Source organism: Carassius auratus, unplaced genomic scaffold (assembly GCF_003368295.1).
Source record: "Carassius auratus strain Wakin unplaced genomic scaffold, ASM336829v1 scaf_tig00215828, whole genome shotgun sequence".
Lineage (NCBI taxonomy): Eukaryota > Metazoa > Chordata > Actinopteri > Cypriniformes > Cyprinidae > Carassius > Carassius auratus.
The window spans coordinates 82,801-95,782 of NW_020528261.1; the positions used below are offsets into that span (position 1 = coordinate 82,801).

The window sequence follows — 12,982 nt, forward strand, 5'->3', positions numbered from 1 at the left end:
TTAGAAACAAAGATATGAAATGGTGAAGAAATGAAGTTAAAATGTTAAGTTAAAATGTTGTCTATGATATTTTTCTAACTTTGATTTCAGTTCTTATGAAATGAGTCATTTGTATATGTTATGTATGTCACTGGTGATTTGTTGTGTCACTGGTGTTACTGTTTTTTTTTTCTTTCACATTAAATAAAATCTGTCATATGTGGCATAATGATCATTTTAAATTCATTGAATTCTGCTGCACTTAAGAGTTAAGCTTTAAATGATTGTATTATTGCTTGTTTAAAACCTTTTTTTCAAATATTTTCATTGTTATAGCAAATACATGGTTGTGCAATTGAACTAACATCATTCAGTCACATTTTTAACAAACCTGATTAAAATAAATAAAACATAATCACCGTATTACTTAGATCATCATTAATTTTCTGTACCTCTGACTGCATGTGCTGAAAAAAAATTAAAAAATATTTCATAAACACCTTTAATATCGCTAAAGAAGTAAGGTAACACCAGTGACAAAAAATGGTGTATGCGGTCTTTAAATAAATGCACACAAAAAATAAAAAATCATTAAGCTGTAATTTATGTGTACTCATAAAGTCAAAGGGTAATCTAATAATGTGGTCTAAGTTTAAATGTTAGAAAAAGAAATCAATTTTAAGAGATCTTGCCATACCAAATGTGGACGTTTCTGTAGAATGACCCCTGTGCAAGAAACTGAAAAGTATTTATATATATTTTTTTACCTTTTTCAGCACAATGTCTGAACTGTCCCGAGTGGTTCTCAACAGCCTGCGTGACACGTCTTCTTGCATTACGGTGGATCGCTGAATTTATAAGTGCATTACCACCACCTATCTCTCAGGTGGACCACTGACACTCCCAACTGAGACTGTAGATAGTGTCAATGGTGCATTCGAGAGATAGGTGGTGGTAATGCACTTATAAGTCTGAGATCAGGACAGTTCATACATTGCGGTGAATCAGAGGTAAAAACGATATAAATACCATTTGGTTTTTTTGCACAGACCAATTTTTTTCTTGTCTTTACACATCCATGTATCGTCAAGAGCTGCAGCGTTTTGTTTGTGTTTTTTTGACTCTCAAAGCCATGATTCCCATTCACATCCATTATATGATTGACAGACTGAAAGAGTCAGAGTTAAAAATGTTTGTTGGTGTTCTACTGAAGAAACAAATTCACATATAGATAAACATCAAGTTTTTATTTTTGGGTGAATAAAACCAAATTCTGGACACTGGTAAGAGTTGTGGTCAGATATGATATTCTTTCAAACAGTTAAGTGCAGTAATTCTGTGGAACTTAAGACAGTTGGGCTGTACTGGCTTTGTTTCACGCTGGTAACATATGTTATAAATGCTAATAACTCATCTAAAAATTGTGCCAGTTAATTTAACCTGATTTTAAGTTTCATTCATTAAGAAGACTTTTTTTCTTTGTCATCAGCCAATCGTTTGGTCTTTGACACCTCTCTGCGTATGTTTTTGACATACACTCAAAAAAATAGTTTCAGCAACAGCAGAAATTACAGAATAGAAAAATAAATATTCCACCTGTTCACCTTTCATTGAAGAGCAAATGAAAATGAGAAATATAATATATTTAGACACTTCATGATGCAAGAACTCCACGTTGGATCACATCTGAACCGTAACGTCTAGTCATCGGGCTTCGAAGTCTTTGAGCATGACACCTCTTACCCTGTTCTGATTGGCCTAGATCAGACTCTTCCAGATGGCTTCGGTTCTCACTTCCTGTCCGCAGCCGGGTCCTAATTTGAGGGGAGGTTGTGGCGGTGGGACTTGTATTAAAAATTAAGGAAGAATTTTGGTCCATGTCATTTCTGTCCTGTCCATCTTTCCCCGATGACGTTCTTTCACTCCGTTTAGGAATTCTGAAACTGCCCCAGTTTTTCAGATTCCGCCTAGTTGTTCCATTTGGCACAATTTTTTCTTGATGATGGCTTGAGTTGGTCTTCCTCGGTGATACATTATAAGTGGTCGAAGCAGTGACTACAGAACTAGCAGTGGTTCTGCTGTGAGACAGCAGTAATCTGTCATCCAAGTTGTCATGATCAGTCTCATTCTTCACCGCGTCCTCCATAGACTTCGACTGTCTCAGTTTGTCTTTTATAGACACCTGTTCCAACAGCTTGCTCCTCCTCCTCCTGTCCTCCAGGGGGCGCTCGCTCTCCTCATCTCTTCTATGAGATTCACAGCCCCTCAGTCTGCCCTCTGAACGTGTCACCATAGCTGAAGCTGCCGTCTTACAACCTGCAGAGCCTGAATCAACCACCTCAGTACTGGGAACATTGTCCATGACCAGGCTTTCCAATCTGGGCATCTTTGCAGGCTTGTCTGCTTCGATATGCTTTGAGACTCTATAGGTGTTGCTCCCATTCTCGTGATTTTGAATAGTGGTGCCCAGGGCGCTGTTGTGGCCACAGTGACCCTTCAAAGGCTGAGGGGATGCAGGTACAGGAGGTGCTGTCCGAAAGTAAAACATAGCCTCCTCCAAACGTCTAGTAGAAGATATACCTGAGCAGGAGAGAAGGTAATGGTTTAAAAAATAAAAAAATAAACGGAATACAGACAAGACAGATATATATTGTATTGTATATATTCTCATATTTGAAATATACTCATTCAAGTGAGTGCAGTGAGCATCATACTGACCAGTGGCACGTCCCTGCTCGAGCAGCCGGATGTGGTGATGAAAGATCTGCTCTTGAACTCGGCACAAGGTTCGTTTAATTCTTTCCCGGCGACTGACCATGTATGTCAAATTACGCACCTGAACACACAGACATATGAATTCTACAAACAAAACAAAGTGATAATTCACTCAAAAATGAAAATAAATTTACTCAGCCTAATTCATTCATCTTGAGAACACAAATGAAGTTATTTCTAATATTTTCTCATCTTTCTTGATAAGGTTTGTTCTTGCATGTCAAGCAAGCATGACTGAGCTTTTGTTTACAGTTGATTTGCTCTATGCATGTGCAATGTTAATGTATGAACAAAGGCCTAAATGAAATCTGTTCATTATTTAAAGCGATAGTTTCTTATTTGAAACCCCTTGATTCATTTTCAATATATTTTTCAACTTTTAATGAGTGATTCGATTGCATGGAGATTAAATGGAAAAACAGTAAGAGAATATGAAAAATATCTTCATTTGCGTTTCGAAGATGAACAGGTTTGGAACAACATGAGGGTTAATAAATAACAGTTTTTCATTTTTTGGGTGAACTAACCATTGTGTGGAGTTTCTAAACATGAAAGATACTCTCAGCAGCTGTGGCAATATAGCACATAATAATCTAAAGACTTACCTACTCTGTAAAAATTGTTTATTTGTCTAAAACTTCCTTTGTGTAGTGGGAATAGTTTTTAGGGTCCCAATCTTAAATTCTTGCAGCTGGAGTTCACAGAGAGTTATATTACATTTCCATAAAATAAATTTTAATTCCTTCACTTCTGACGTCTTGACTCTCCTATTATTTGAAAAAACGGGCTAGTGTGTATTTTCTATTTGGGTTTGGCCAAGCAACATATTTTATGGTCTAATGATAGAGATACAGGTGTTGTAATGACTGTGGCGTGACAGAACGACACAGGGACAGAAACGTTGTCAAATGTTAGTGATGACAGTAATTTAAAACCTTGAGAAAACAGTTTTTTAGTAACAATATTGAATAAAAAAAACAAAACAATTATAGGAATCCAACAATTGATGACTGGACGATGGTTATTTTCATACTAATCCACAAAAACCCACACTGAAATATCTGCAACTCACTAACAAAGTGTCTACAGCCGCTGCAACAGTTGTCACACCGTGTCATGGACGCGACAAAGTGACTATTGCAAATCATTTGAACTTTGCTACACAAAATCGATTACAAAAATCGATTCCATTTGCTGATTTTGAACACGATTTTGTGTAGCTTGTCAGTGAACTACGGCTCTGTGTAGTAAAGGCCAACCAGTGTTGCCAAGTCGGCAGTTGTTTTTCATGTCCGCGGGTTAGGGCTGGGATAAACGATTATTTTTTTAAACGATTAATCTAGCGATTAATTTTTTCAGACCGATTCTATTTATACATGTTGATTTACATATCTGAATGAAAAAACATGAATTCCTTAACATTGCAATATATGTTTATTGCTCTTAAAATTACAAAATAATTCGCGCCAGAAACTTTGGTGTTTCGCCCTTTTTCTATCATGTTTAATGATTTTGATTAATATGCACAAGGCAGAGAGGACCAATATATACCAATAACGTGATGTTTAGCCCCTGAAATGCGAATTTTACCAAGGCAACCCTACCAAAAAAAAAACGTGTATTTTAACCCTGGGACGCAATTTTTATCAGGGCTAGTTTTGAGGCTAGTTTTGAGAAGCAAGTGGGCAGGATTTGTTTTGAAAACCTGGCAATCCTGATCTGAAAGCACATGCTGGAGATCTACTTCTAATCACAGGAGCAGCTTTACTGACGAGATGCGCATGAAAATTGCATTCGATTGATAAGCGCTTGTGTGAGAGGGTTATGAAAGAAGTGCAAAGACATTTTTATTGGTTATAACTTCCAGAGATAAACAGAGCACTGGTCTAAGCTTAAGCTTTCTAGAGAGCCTGCGTTCACAAAAGCTATCAAATGGAGTATTACTTTGAAAAGCTGTGCATTAGACTGTATGTAAAAAAAACTGAAGAATACTTTAGGCTCAACAGTCTTGAGCTGTGACTGGTGGCTGCTGTCTTCCTTTATATTGTGCCAAGTGGTAATGTGGCTACAGAATGGCTTTGCAAAACTTACCCTCTCTAGATCCTGTCGTAAATGCGTGAAGAGGCGGAGTCGTCGCAAAAGCACTTCCTGTTCCCGACGGGCAAGGCTTTCTTCCTCCTCTTTCTTCGGCATGATGAGTGGCTGGTTAAAGTTCACCTTCCTTTTCAATTTCCAGTATTGGAACAGGAAGTCCACAGTTTCCAGGGGCAACTGCAGGTGCTCTGCGACTTCATCAGCGGCGACAAAGCGATAGAACTCGTCCTCCAACTGCTGAACTCGAAGTTTACGCTCACTGAGTCTGGTTTCTTCTGGGTTTTGTGCTAGCCTGGGCTGTGAAGAGGATGAGATGTTCACTCCTCTATTTCTCCCTCTCTCTTCGCTGGTCTGGACCTTCACTGGCCTGTCATCATCTCCCTCTTCCTCATTCCAGTCCATTCCTGAGTGCTTGGGACAAAAAGACTTAAACTTGACTTCATCTGCTTCTGTGAGGATTGTGTTCATCTTCAACCCACACTGCAGACCGCAGGTCACATGGAATGCCACACGGCAACTTTTGGCAGAACACTAGGGGGATTTTGAAAGAGAGAATGCCAGGATTAAGAAATAGAAAGATGGGGAAAATGTGAAGTTGATTTTGTTTAAATTATTATTAATAATTCTACTATTATTAACAAAATTCTACATTTAAACCAAGTAGCATGGATGCAGCATCTTGCAAAAACCAAACGGAATAAATAAAACTACTTTTGGCAGTCAGCAACTATTAATTTATTCCGAGAGTGAAAGCATCCAATACCTGAGGGGGATTACGGAAATATCAGAGAAGTCATGTGATCTCAACATGTTGGTCCCCATGAGGTGATGATAATACTGATATGACCTCAACCGATGTGAATGTACATTATTTAAAAAAAAAAATCAGAAATACTATGTATTTTGTATTGTGTCAATTTTTTATTAAGGTTATGAAAGGTAACTAAGTGCTTCAACCTTAAATTACTGATGGTATCAGTTGATGATATTTTATTCTCCAGAGCTCAAATTGAGAGAAAATATTCAGGTTTAAAATGCACTTTAGGCCCTCTGGAAGATTTTGAATATCTAAATGAACGACATTAACGATCTGTATATTAGTTAGACATCAGCACTGTTTACCTGAATACAAGCTCCTGTTTTCTCTTTACACAGGCAGCATATTAGAGCCCATCTGTTGCTGGGTATATGGGACACATTAGTGATAGGCTCCATCTTTTCAGGGTTACCAATGCTTACCTAGAAGTAAAGAGCACACAACAAAAACCAGTCTGAGCTCACACACTACTCTTAACAAAATGACTTTATAAGTCTTAAGTTTTGCATGCATCCTTACTTCTGGTATCCAGAGGGCACAGCTGACGTGAACCCACTTGGTGCCACTGCGAGTGGGTTTCATGGCCCCTCCTGTTTTAGGACACAGATGACATTTTGGAAAGATGCCCAGTGCGCAGGTACGACAAAGCCAGCTGCCGTCGGGAACCTTCAGTATACCGTAACATGCCTGTGGGGAGGTACATTGTTATATAATGTTATACATATATGTGCTTGCACAAACACATACACACCTGATGCACACAGATGTTGCACTTGTCACAGAACACCATTTCATTGCCATCCTCGCCGTCAGGGGACTGACAGACGTCACACACCACGTCTTCATCGTACTCTATGCCAAGCCCCTCCTCCGTTTCCATGGCGTGGCTCATGTTGTCATAGCAACGGTGCTCAAACTCCTCCATGACCCGCTCCATTGTCAGCTCATCCAGGAGTTGCATGCCTACAAGCAAATCAGTTAGTCACACGTAACATTTGTTCCAACAGTGTAAGAAATTTGAGTGCATAATGGGTCAAATGAAAACTCTGACTGTATCTGCTCACCCATCTTACTGAATTCCTCGTTAGCAATCTGCAGCCAAGCGACGTCCTCCTCATTCAGGTCATAACGACACATGCCATCAGCCAGCGTCTGAATACCCACGTATCCCAGCATCGATGACTCAGATGAGCGAATCAGCTTCTTCGGCCTGATGAACAGAGGAGCGGGGGATTTCTCAGCTACAGTGCTGCAGGGAAAAAAGAAAACAGGAATAAATCAATGGCATCCATTAAAGAAGAATAATTTGACTTGTTAAAAAAAAAAATACAACTCATACCGCACTATACACTGCGGTATGGAGTTGGGACTAACAGGGACTTGAACCCCTTTCTCCCACTCCTGCCGCCAGGGATCTGCCAGCTCATAATAATCCTCTGAATTCAGCTGGTATGAATCATGCAGCTTCATAGCAGTGATCAGGTCTGTCCTGAACACCTGGAGGAGAAAGAAAAGGGGGGGGGGTGACTATCGGAATATGCATCAAAAGATGTGTGACAAAAATCTACCACATTATCTTTTAGCCTGTTAAGGTCGTATGTGAGGTGGTTCGGAGTGTGAAGGCAGATCTGTGTACCTCTGAGGGTCTTTTTCCATTCTGTTTCCTGTGCTTTGACTTGGAATGCTGAGAGCAGGATGTGGAGTTACCTGAAAGAGACAGTAACAAATGCATGCAATGTGTTGTGCTGAAGATTCTGAGAAAGAGGGATATTCATGTTATTAGCAGCACTAATGGTTAGTGTTATGATATATATATATATATATATATATATATATATATATATATATAGACAATATGTTATTAACGGTTATATTAGTTTTAAAAAATGGCAGTAATAGTTATGCATAAAGAGATGGCTTGTGACACATGTATTAAAATAATAATAATAATGATGTGGGCAGATAATTTACAATAAACATATTGCAAAAATAAGAACGGTCCAATCTGGATTTCACGGTGACTTTAATAACATGCAACTTCAGTGTTACCAGAAAGGCTATTTTAGATTGCTCGAGGCAAGTTGGCACTAGAAAATAAAGTGTTTGTCTGTCTTACTTCCATTATCCGAGTCCTCACTGGTGCTTGGGACACGGCTTCGCTTCATCATCAGCTGCCGTGGCCTTCAAGTGATGCAGGAATCTAAATGACTGCTGAGTGCACTGCTTTCCCCCAACCAGCCACAGCTTGACTAAAGCCAGAAGACACAGATTCAGCGTTCAAGAAGACTTTACAAGCCTAACTCAACTTAAAAACTACGTTAAGTTACTTAATATTATACTTTATAAAACTTAGTCCTTCTATTCGAGTTTAATATGCAGAATCAATTTAGAAGTAATTCGTAGACTCAAAAACGCGGAGCTATTCAACCGTTGTTGTTGTTGTTAGAAATTTGCTAACAGCAAAAATTATTAACGTCTACACCAATCCCTTACAAGAAGGTAAAAATAGTAATTAACGTTGTACGGTGTAAGAAAAATTACGCTATATTGATGTGCGCATGCCCAGTAGTTTTTGCGGTATGCCAACTAGACTTCTAACCAGCTTTTTAACCGCTGCTGCTTGATTGAGCACAGCAAAATATTATCGGGGCAACCAATCCGGTGGGTCTAAAGGCGGGACTATCTGTTTAATCGACCAATGGTAGACTGAAATGCTCGTGAAACGTAAAATCTTAACATTTAAGTTGGTTGTTTTGCTCTAGTCTAGTTGTGTGTACATACCATTAACTTATCCGCTTCATCTGTAACTTACATTAAATTAAAATCCGATTTTTAAATTACCCAGGGCACCGTGTTGAAAATTAGCAAACTCCAATTTTCTGTGCAACGCACTCACGCTGGGAAAATTATAAACAATCCTTATATACTGTTTTTTATCATGTGGCGAATATTCAACGACTTAAAATGATTAAAGCCTAACTATTTTTCCATTACAGAACACCACCACACGAAGAGGACGAGTGACCTCGTGTTTTTATTAGTATTTACTCAACTAACTGAGCAAAAGCAAACACAGATTTTCAAAAAACTGATTAGATATGCCAAACTTAACAAAAAACATATGGTTCTAAATACATTTAAAGATACAACATCAAAATCTTATAACTTTCTGCTAATTTCAACTGAATTACAATAAAAAAAACTTCTGGCCAAACTCGACGTCTCGCTCATACGGTCTATGGTCTCGCTCCATATAAACAAACAGCAGCTCACGCTGCGCTAACGCTCCACGTGACGCTACTTGCAGAACACGCCCCTTGACGTCACATAGCTGTCCATTTTAATGCCAGAGTAAAACAAAACTATTATTATTCATAATTAATTTCCCCACTGAATCCAAATCAATTTTACAGTGTTTTAATACACAACCTCTGCTGCACTTTGATATATTTAAAAAAACAACAATTTATAATACCACGACACATACAAGTCCAACATACAAAGCTACGTAGATCAGAAAACATTTTTTTATTGCACAAATACATAGATTTGGCGGATTTAACTTCTAACGCAAACATAAAATAAAATATTAATAATGTCTAACGCTATTTATCCCAATATCACGGCAGCGCTGAATCCGGACCAACCCAGACCGTGGCACGGGGAATGTTTTACTCTCTAAACATAACAAAAATTCATATATTCACTTAAACTGCAAAAACATGGGCATGCGTTTGATGACATTTGTCGGTTCGCTACCAAAACCTTTGGGTTAAATAAGATAAGGCGCACATTCAGGCCAGGACGCGCGCGCCGAACTTACGACATGACGCTTTGACACACACGGCGCGCGCGCGCACGGCTAGCAGCTACGCGATTTCAAAGTAACTAACAAATATTAAAGCAAACCAAACCAGGAGCTTATAGAAATTAATACAGAGGTCAAATACATGTAAACATTTATTTAGGGCAGCGTCTGCTGTTTCTCAACTTAATCTTTGGCGCCATTTTAATTACGTGCTACATTTGCACCGGACCATCTGCATGAAGAGCTCGCAGAAATCCTGGAAAGCACTTGAACGTCCCTGCCTTTAAAACATGTATGCTACAGCACACCAAGAAAATTTAGTGTACCTTCATAGGAAGATCTTGCTGATCCTGCGCTGGTGTTTCTATGTGGCGCTTTCTCAGAGTTTGAGTCTCGTTTCTCCTCTCCTCTCCTCCACCCCACACACAAACACATGCAGGTTACGTATGCGCGCCGCTGCTGCTCCTCGTCCACCTGCAGGGGGAGCTAATGCCCGTGCGCGCTCACGCCAGAACATGATTATCACTATATCACTTCCATTTCGCTGCTCCCTGACATCCACATCTGTTTTGGAGACGATGACAGGGATTTGTTTTGTAAAGCTCAGGTTAAAAGCTACTCATTATTTAATACGAATCAATAGGAAACCTCTGTAAATAAAGATGTATTATTATTCATCACAACTACTTATCAGAAGTACATATCAAATATGTAATGCATTTGAAATATCAGTCCAGTTTAAATAATCTCAGTTACGAAAATACGAATCCATTTCAGTTGTTTACTTGTTTGTAAACAGCTGAGATGCATCATGAACATCTTGAACCTTTGATGACAGGTGCAAAATACAAAAGCTGGAAATCCCATTGAGGTGACCTCACAACAAAATATTTTGGTCATTGTTTCCTTTTATAGGATTTTTTTTCTCAGTGGACAAGTATAAATGTGTGGCACAACGTCAAGGGTGGTGCAAGGTATTTACAAAAAAAAAAAAACAAGTACACAAACAATAGAAAAAAATCAAGAGCCATTTTTTTAGAAGGATGGTAAATGAACTGTATTAGGATTATTAGATTTGAAAAATCATATTTTTGAAATGAAATGAAGCCAGGAATTGATATTAAATTTTTCTTTATTTAAAAATCAACTACTTTTTTTTGGACTGTTAGTTCAACCAATAACCACAAGGGGTCATACTTAACCAATTGTCAAGACAACCTAGATACACAAGGTGAGAACGAGGGAGGAGTTTATTTTGACACACCACTGGCCAGACTACATCTGGTAGGCCTCAGGAGCCAAGTTCACAAATAACTAAAACGAATTGATGCTAAAACAGCCTTTTGAAGGAATCATAAGGATCAGGAGTGGGCTCATTCTCTGATGGAGAAATAAAATGCTTTATAACTTAACAAAACAAGGCCAAGGTGGAACAACAGATGTCTGACATGTGCATGAATATGATTACTCCCGTGTCTGCAGATACGGCAGAAGGGTTCTGATTACTGACAATGCTTACATGAATACATGTGTGCATATTCATTTGAGTGCCAAAATAGCATTTTCTAGTCTGACAGACCTTCTCTGAATCCTGCTTCGGTAAGCAGATGTTTATAATGAGAGGCTAGACTGGACCAGCAGGTTCAGAGAAAACATCTGAACCACAGCTGGACCGCAGCGGTTCTCAAACAACAGTGCATCTGCGATCAGAACGCCTCCACCTAGATAGAGATGATGAAGATGAAAAGAGTTAGATCATTCTCGGGCCACTTATTGATATTATTGACCAGTTAATGAAATCTGTTCCCACCTGGATGACATGCTGTATGAATCTTCTTCAATAGTTGGAACTTTTTCTTTCCTCCTTCCAGTCATAAATGATCCGTGCCAGAATGTATAAGTCTGCAGGAGGGATTTCTCCTTCAAAAAAAGTCCCATACAAATACAAAATGACATATACCGTATTTTCCGGACTATAAGTCACACCTTTTTTCATAGTTTGGCTGGTCCTGCGACTTATAGTCAGGTGCGACTTATTTATCAAAATTAATTTGACATGAACCAAGAGAAATGAACTAAGATGAATGAACCGAGAAAACATTACCGTCTACAGCCACGAGAGCGCGCTCTATACTGCTCATTGCTCCTGTAGCCTACACTGAGCAGCACAGAGCGCCCCCTCGCGGCTGTAGAAGGTAATGTTTTTTCTTGGTTCTAAATAAATGCGACTTTAAGAAAAATAAATAAGAAAAAAAATCATAATGGCAATTCTGATCTATAAAACAATTAGATACCGTATTTTTTATTTAGTTTCAGTTTTCATTAACGCTTGTAAAAAAAAACACACACATAAAATATTCTGTGGTTAGGGCAGCCATTAGACAGCTTGTTGTTTTCGACAAGTTCAGAAGGACAGAGAACCAGTCAAATGTGAACCATTAAGAATGTTACAATGTGTCATTAGTCATTACGCACCCTCTTGGAAACAGATGGTGTCCTCTTGCTGGTCGAAATGCTGCTGAGTGGTTTGGACCACAGCCGGGAGATCCAGCACCGTGACAGTGGAGGAAGGATACTCTTTAGCCAGCTCTCACAATAATGCACAAGAGCAGCCTGCAAAACATACCAAAATAACATACCCAGCAAACCTACTACTTCTTGCATATATTCTAAAACATTTTAGGAATTTTTTATATTTATCTAAAATAATTCTATTCATATTTCATAAGGAAAGAGTCGAAACAACATTTATACTCACCTCCCAGAACTATGACGGCCATGAAGTTAGAAAGATCGAAAGCTGTCACTTTGTCATGGCCGTCAATGACCCTCATAGAGTTCATCAGTCCAATGAGTTTCAGCATCTCCTTTTCTGACCTGGAACTAAACACTGACTCCAGTATCACCAGATTTCTGTTTTAATGGTTTACGGTCACTTTTGATCATTTTAACACAACTTTGTTATATAAAAGTATTACATGCACTATATTTCTCCAGGAGGAATGCAATGCTAAAGGTATTATAAATAACATCAGCACATGACTATCAGATTTTTGGTTAAGCAAAACATGCACATACTGACCTAATAAACTCTTTTGGAGTCAGGCAAAATGTCACCGGGCCCACTCATCGTTTTAATCATACACTAGATTTAATTATATCTCATGGAATCGATCTTACTGCTATAGATATTGTATCTCAAAGTGATGATATTACAGACCATTTCCTTGTATCCTGCATGCTACGTATAACTGATATTAACTATTGTTCCAGCCACCAAAGAAAGATTCGCAAATAACCTGCCTGATCTATCTAACTACTATCTGTACCCAAAAATACACATGAATTAGACGAAATGACTGACAACATGGGCACTATTTTCTGTAATACATTAGAAACTGTTGCCCCCATCAAATTGAAAAAGGTTAGAGAAAAACATACTGTGCCATGGTATAACAGTAATACTCACTCTCTCAAGAAAGAAGCTTGTAGTCTTGAACGCAAATGGA

At 38.6% G+C, this 12,982-nt stretch overlaps 1 protein-coding gene and 1 long non-coding RNA gene across 3 annotated transcripts; both read right to left on the bottom strand.

Annotated features, from left to right (window-relative positions):
* Positions 1-1,210: 1,210 nt before the first annotated feature.
* On the bottom strand, positions 1,211-9,970 carry LOC113095981 (protein Jade-1-like). 2 transcript variants are annotated; one of them, XM_026261353.1, is made up of 11 exons: positions 9,800-9,970; positions 7,782-7,914; positions 7,302-7,372; positions 7,005-7,162; positions 6,730-6,914; positions 6,417-6,628; positions 6,185-6,352; positions 5,971-6,087; positions 4,846-5,379; positions 2,698-2,815; positions 1,211-2,559 (listed from the first exon to the last, which is right to left on the bottom strand). In XM_026261353.1, the coding sequence occupies exons 2-11, from the start codon at positions 7,831-7,833 to the stop codon at positions 1,634-1,636; spliced, it is 2,541 nt and encodes an 846-aa protein (XP_026117138.1). In that variant the 5' UTR covers positions 7,834-7,914; positions 9,800-9,970; the 3' UTR covers positions 1,211-1,633. The 2 variants fall into 2 exon arrangements, with proteins under 2 accessions (XP_026117138.1, XP_026117139.1); XM_026261354.1 differs by lacking the exon at positions 9,800-9,970 and adding an exon at positions 8,857-8,927.
* Positions 9,971-10,643: 673 nt separating this feature from the next.
* LOC113095987 (uncharacterized) lies at positions 10,644-12,243 on the bottom strand. Its single transcript, XR_003288436.1, has 3 exons — positions 11,949-12,243; positions 11,284-11,393; positions 10,644-11,194 (listed from the first exon to the last, which is right to left on the bottom strand). It is a non-coding gene; the product is annotated as an uncharacterized LOC113095987 (long non-coding RNA).
* Positions 12,244-12,982: the final 739 nt, after the last annotated feature.

Coding starts and splice junctions, on each gene's coding strand:
- LOC113095981 (XM_026261353.1), bottom strand. CDS start 7,833: ATGATGAAGCGAAGCCGTGTCCCAAGCACCAGTGAGGACTCGGATAAT. Junction 7,163..7,301: donor ATGGAAAAAGACCCTCAGAG/GTACACAGATCT, acceptor TTTCTCCTCCAG/GTGTTCAGGACAGACCTGAT. Junction 6,088..6,184: donor GTGCCCTCTGGATACCAGAA/GTAAGGATGCAT, acceptor CTTTACTTCTAG/GTAAGCATTGGTAACCCTGA.